At 42.9% G+C, this 6,869-nt stretch overlaps 1 protein-coding gene across 4 annotated transcripts in view; it reads right to left on the bottom strand.

The window, feature by feature from the left end:
- The window catches only part of DNAJC16 (DnaJ heat shock protein family (Hsp40) member C16), a 52,548-nt gene that overhangs the window by 15,536 nt on the left and 30,143 nt on the right, over window positions 1-6,869 (bottom strand). For all 4 annotated transcript variants that reach the window (XM_025357050.1, XM_025357035.1, XM_025357056.1 and 1 more), the window contains 2 exons: window positions 2,772-2,902; window positions 133-316 (listed from right to left, as the gene is read on the bottom strand). In XM_025357050.1, the coding sequence (XP_025212835.1) occupies window positions 133-316; window positions 2,772-2,902 (315 nt within the window). The remainder of the gene's footprint in view (window positions 1-132; window positions 317-2,771; window positions 2,903-6,869) is intronic.

Here is a 6,869-nt window from a genome sequence, read left to right as displayed (position 1 = left end):
AGTAGGCTTTGAAAACGGGCTTCAGTTTTAGATTTCCTAGAATCTGTATTCAACACTCTCAAGGAAGAAGGAAACAGAATCAGGTGCCACATGCTTGTGAAGAGCCTGGGATGAGGACAGACTGTGGCTCACCGCTGATTTCCCTTGAAACGCCTCACTGTCTGGTAGTAAGGTGTCGGCAAACTCCTGCTGCCGATTGCTGTAGACATGCACAAATCTCACTGTGTCTTGTGTGTTTGCCAGGGCAAAGGACAGGAAAGCCTCAAACGGTTTGCTCAACTTGGCAGTCTCAGCAGTCAGTAAAACCACACAGTACCTGCACAACAAAAAGACAAAGCTTTATAACCAATCCCTGATGGCAGGGCCAGGACCTATAAAGGCAAGTGAAGGTGAAGAAGATGAGGAGCTCATCTTATGGAAGTGAATACACTGTGCCCAATCAAAGCTGACATTTCTACCAAGTCATTAACAAATGGTTTCTTTTCCCAATCTGTGATGTTTTTCCCACACCAAACTTCTTTACCACATTTGCGAATTTAAAAATTCTATCTATAATATATGAAATTATATACAGTTTTATTTATATTGCCCAGGCTGGTCTTGAACTCTTGGCCTCAAGCAATCCTCCTACCTCAGGCTCCCAAAGTGTTGGAATTATAGGCATGAGACATCATGCCTGGCAGGAATTTCTTTTAAGGGGTTGGTCACTGAATTTCTGATGCAGCAGGGCCTTTTATTTTATTGTTTGAGATGGAGTCTTGCTCTGTCGCCCAGGCTGGAGAGTGTAGTGGTGTGATCTCGGCTCACTGTAACTCTGCCTCCTGAGTTCAAACCATTCTCCTGCCTCAGCCTCCCAAGTAGCTGGGATTATAGGCATGCACCACTTCACCCAACTAGTTTTTGTATTTTTAGTAGAGACGGGTTTTCATCACGTTGGCCAGGCTGGTTTCGAACTCCTGACCTCAAGTGATCCGCCTGCCTCGGGCCCCCAAAGTGCTGGGATTACAGGTGTGAGCCACTGTTCCCGGCCAACAGGGCCTTTTAGAAACTATCTGTCCTAGTTCTTCCACTATAGGGAGGGCTGGTCAAATCTCTCAAGGGCCAGAAGCCACTAAGCCTCATTCTGAAGGGCTTCCTTTGCAAGGTTCCAATGCAAAGTTTAGCTATTCATTCTCCCAAAAATATTTACTGAGCACTTAGTATATGTCAGGTAATATAGACAATGTTCTTGCCCTCATAGAGCTTATATTCCAGTGGGGAAGATAGAGAACAAATAAAAACAGATATATATCATGACAGGTATCAACAAGTACTATATATTTAAAAAAAAAAAAAAGATGAAGAAAAGGGGACAGAGAGAGGCCAGAGTGGGTGGAAGTCACTTTCCATCAGACAGGTTGGTCAGGGAAATGCCAACTGAAAAGGTGACATTGTTATGAGAGGAAATGGGGTCAGAGCATCCCAGGTACAGAGAACTACAAGTGCAAAGACCCCAGGATGGAGAGTGACTGGATCTGATTTGCATTTTCAAACATCCTTGGCTGATGTGTGGACACCTGCCTGGCAAATGGAGCAAAGAGACTAGTTAGAAGGCTGCCAGAGGGGTCCTGCTGGGAGACGATGGTGGCTTGTTCCAGGGTAGCAGTAGTTAGAAAAAGTGAGAAGCGTGTGGATTTGGGATATTTTTTGAAGGCTGTGTAAACAACAATCCTTACAGTCCAGGATATTCTTTTTTTATATTTAAGTCATTTTTTCTTCGCTCTTAAGACTATAAAGGACTCTAAAAAGCCCAACACAGGGAAATTATTTATGTTTTATATTTTCAAGTAACGTGATTGATATGTTTTCCTTCAATATCCAGATACCTTTTACAGATGAAACAGCCCTAAATTTAAAGCCACTGATTCATTCACCTGAGAAGGTATAATGAATATATTCCCTGAATTTCTAGAGTTTTTAGATACTTTCTATAGTAACTCTTCATACTTTATTGAATATATGTAACTTTGCCTTCCTGATTCCCACTAATCCATTTCCTCAATACTCTATACTTTCCTACTGTTTAATCGTTATCCTTGCTCCTTCCCAAGACCTCCAGAGACTCACCCTGTGTGCAATGCGTTAGTAGGGATAGTCACTCTTCCATATTCTGTGCTTCTGTAAAGTGACCCAGTCTCTCCCAGACGCCTGGCTAAACTGTGCTCATCCTTCAGGTCTCAGCTGAAATGTTATATCTTAGGGAAATCTTCTCTGACCACTAGGACAGGCTGGCACATCTGACAATTTGGTGCTAAGGTGCCCTGGACTAATACATCATATTAGTATGATTATCATCACAGTCACTAATTGGTGTTTTTTTTTTTTTTGAGACAGTTTTGCTCTTATTGCCCAGGCTGGAGTGCAATGGCATGATCTTGGCTCACCGCAACCTCTGCCTCCCAGGTTCAAGTGATTTTCCTGCCTCAGCCTCCCTAGTAGCTGGGATTACAGGCATGTGCCACCACGCCTGGCTAATTTTGTATTTTTAGTAGAGACACGGTTTCTCCATGTTGGTCAGGCTGGTCTCAAACTCCCGACCTCAGGTGATCCGCCCTCCTCGGCCTCCCAAAGTGCTGGGATTATAGGCGTAAGCCATCACATCCGGCCCAGTATTTGTTAAATGAAGAATAAGTTCTCATTGTTACAGGACAGATGTCTCGCCACCCTATAGTAAAATGAATCATGATCCTTCTATTGTAATGACAAGCAAAGGCAAAGCCTTAAGTCCTTACTTCCTCTGTCGGTGAGACCGTTTCACAGGGCAGAGTTCATGGAACAACTTCTGGCTGGTGAGCCTGGCTGCCAATAGATATTTGTTTTGGGCGATGAAGTCGTCAATGATTTGCTTCTTCATACCTCGGGCCTAGAGAAATACCAAGAATCAGCTAGATTTTATGCAGTGTTCTCAATGCAAATAGATGGGCTTTCTTTACTTACCAGCTTAATACAAACGTGGCTGACCTTGGCTAAAGTAATATAACCAAACAAGACAGACCTATTAGAGTGAATAAACGTGGTGATCTATTTCAGCAATGCAGGGCTGAAAGCAATGACGCAGCTAGTTCAGGTCAAAGGGAAAATCAAGTACACTTTCCACTGGAGAATTTTTATTCACTATTTTATGCTGACAAATTGAAAAAGTCAGTCATGGCAGGACGTGGTGGCTCACGTCTGTAATCCTAGAACTTTGGGAGGCTAAGGTGGGTAGATCACGAGGTCAGGAGTTTGAGAACAGCTTGGCCAATAGAGTGAAACCTTGTCTCTACTAAAAATACAGAAATTAGCCAGGCATGGTGGCATGTGTCTGTAGTCCCAGCTACTTGGGAGGCTGAGGCAAGAGAATTGCTTGAACCCGGGAGGCGGAGGTTGCAGTGAGCCGAGATCATGCCACTGCACTCCGGCCTGGGCGACAGAGTGAGACTCCATCTCAACAAAAAACCAAAAAAACACACACACAAAAAACCCCCCAAACAACAACAACAAGAAGAACCCTAAAATGAAAAGCCAATCATTTAGAATTCTAGGCAAAATTATTTCCATTCAGGATCTGTAGCCAACTGAGCAATTAAAAATAAATCCCAAAGCAACAATGTTGCAAAGTATAAAAGGCAGATTACAAAACTGTATGACCATTTTATTGCTAACTTTCACACATTTCAAAGGACTGAAATCACTGACAGCAGGTATTCTGACCACAAGGTAATTAACCTAGAATTCCATATAAAATGCAAACCAGAAATGTAAACATTTCCCTTTATGTTTGGAAATTAAGAAACACAGCCAGGTGTGGAAGCTCATTCCTCTAACCCAAACGCTTTGGGAGGCCAAGGCAGGAGGATCCCTTGAACCCAAGAGTTAGAGACCAGCCTGTGCAACATGGAGAGACCCCATCTCTACAAAAAATTAAAAACAAACAAACAAACAAAAGGCCAGGCACAGCGGCTCACTCCAATAATCCCAGAACTTTGGGAGGCCGAAGCAGGAGGACTGCTTGAGCTTAGGAGATCGAGACCATTCTGGGCAACATAACGAGATCTTGCCTCTACTAAAAATAAAAAAAATTAGCCAGGCATGGTGGTGCATGCCTGCAATCCTAGCTACCTGGGAGGTGGAGGTGGGAGGATTGCTTGAGCCCAAGACTTAAGAGACTGCAGTGAGCTAGGATCACATCACTACACTCTAGCCTGTGTGACAGACTGAGACCCTGTCTCAAGAAACAAACAAACAAACAAAACAAAAGGTTGGGCATGGTGGCTCATGCCTATAATCCCAGCACTTTGGGAGGCCAAGGCGGGTGGATCACTTGAGGTCAGGAGTTCAAGACCAGCCTGGCCAACATGGTGAAACCCTGTCTCTACTAAAAGTACAAAAATTAGCCAGGCGTGGCCTTAGTCCCAGCTACTCGGAGGCTAGGGCAGGAGGACTACTTGAGCCCGGGAGAGCATACCAGCCTGGGCAACAGGAGTGAAACCCTGTCTCAAAAAAGAAAAAAAAAAAGGAAAAAAAAAAAGTTAGCTGGATGAGGTGGCATGTGCCTGTAGTCCCAGCTACTTGGGAGGTTGAAGGTTGAAGGGTGGGGATCACTTGAGCGTAGGAGGCCAAGGCTTCAGTGAGCCATGATGACATCACTACACTCCAGCCTGGGTGACAGAGCAAGACTGACCAAAAAAAAAAAAAAAGAAAAAAACCCAAAAGAAGAACGCCTATCACATATTAGAAAATATTTTGAACTTTAATGACTGATGAAAAATACTATTTATAAGAACTCTGAGATACAGAAAAAGTAGTACTTGAAGGGGAATTTTACAATTAACGTAATAGAAAACAAGTTAATGAAATAAACATCTCTGTCAAGAAGTCAAAAACAGCAAAAATATAAAAGTAGAAAGGAATACAGAGAAAATAGAAATAAATGGAACAAGAAATGAATATATTAATATAAGAAGAATTAACAAAGACAAAACTGGTTATTTGAAAAAGAATACAATTGACAAGTCTCTGATAAAACCAATCATGAAAACAAAAGAGAAGGCATAAAATGATAATCTCAAAGATGACAAGAAGGAATCACTACCTACAATGCATAAGTTAAAACAGAAAACCTAATCAGTAGTCAAAAATCTTTCCTTAAAGCGAAACCCAAAAACCTAAGCTCAACACCCAGATGGCATTACAGATGCTTTCAATCAAACTTTCAAGGAAGACAATCTTACATAAAGTCTTCTTAAGAGAAAAAGTCCCACATGGGTATCACGATAAAGAGAAGTTAGAAGTCAATCTCACTTCTGAATATGAATATCAAAGTCCTAAGCAAAATGTTAGCAAATGGAATCCAGTAGTATATTGAAAGCATAATAGAAATCATAATCGTGTTGGATTTCATGAATGCAAGTTAGGTTTAACATTAGAGAATGAATTAATATGGTTAGCACAATATAAAAGATTAAAGAAGAAAAATCAGAATAATCTAATGGATGTAGAAACAGTATTTCATAAAAATCATAGCAATTGTGGTTAGAATTTTTAGTCAACAAGGAGTAGAAGGACCTTCTTCAACCTGATAAAGGGTCTCCACATTTGAAAAGCCTTCTGCAAACACATTTATTGGGGAAATGCTGAAAGCCTTCCCTCTGTTTGAAATCAGGAACAAGGACAGCCCCCGATTACTACACTTCTTTTTTTTTTTTTTTTGAGGCGGAGTCTCGCTCTGTCGCCCAGGCTGGAGTGCAGTGGCCGGATCTCAGCTCACTGCAAGCTCCGTCTCCCGGGTTCATGCCATTCTCCTGCCTCAGCCTCCCGAGTAGCTGGGACTACAGGCGCCCGCCACCTCATCCGGCTACTGGCTAGTTTTTTGTATTTTTTAGTAGAGACAGGGTTTCACCGTGTTAGCCAGGATGGTCTTGATCTTCTGACCTCGTGATCCGCCCATCTCGGCCTCCCAAAGTGCTGGGATTACAGGCTTGAGCCACCATGCCCGGCCGATTACTACACTTCTATTCCACATCATATCAGATGTCAGGAGTAATGTCGGAAAAAGAAATAAAATGAGGGCTGGAAAAAAAAGAAGTAAAATTGTCATTAATCTCAGATGATATGATTGTATAGTTAGCCAATCTAAAAGATGGTACAGATACATTACTTAAGTTAATAGAAGAGTTTAGCAAGGTTGCTGGATGATACAAAGTTTATATTTAAAAATCAAGGCTGGGCGCAGTGGCTCATGCCTGTAATCTCAGCACTGTGGGAGGCCGAGGTGGGCAGATCATCTGAGGTCAGGCGCTCGAGACCAACATGGCGAAACCCTTCCTCTACTAAAAAATACAAAAGTTAGAGGGGCATGGTGGCACATGCCTGTAATCCCAGCTACTCAGGAGGCTGAGGCAGGAGAATTGCTTGAACCCAGGAGGCGGAGGTTGCAGTGAGCCGAGATCGGGCCATTGCACTCCAGCCTGGGTGACAGAGCAAGACTCCATCTAAAAAACAACAACAACTGTATTACTTATACCAGCAAACAGAAAAAACAATAAAAGATACTGTCTAGACAAAGTCTCACTATGTTGCCCAGGCTGGTCTGGAACGGCTGAGCTCAAGTGGTCCTCCCACCTCAGCCTCTAAAAGTGCTAGGGTGAGCTACTTGAGCCCTGCACCCAGCTCCCTTTATATTCTTTTTTTTTTTTTTTTTTGGAGATGGAGTTTCACTCTTGTTGCCCAGGCTGAAGTGCAATGGTATGATCGTGGTTCATCGCAACCTCTGCCTCCTGGGTTCAAGCGATTCTCCTGCCTCAGCCTCCCGAGTAGCTGGGATTATAGGCATGCACCATCATGCCCAG

Source organism: Theropithecus gelada, chromosome 1, assembly GCF_003255815.1.
Source record: "Theropithecus gelada isolate Dixy chromosome 1, Tgel_1.0, whole genome shotgun sequence".
NCBI classification, from domain to species: Eukaryota; Metazoa; Chordata; class Mammalia; order Primates; family Cercopithecidae; genus Theropithecus; species Theropithecus gelada.
The sequence above is the reverse complement of the archived record's forward strand: the minus strand, read 5'-3'. Positions and strand labels throughout refer to the sequence as shown.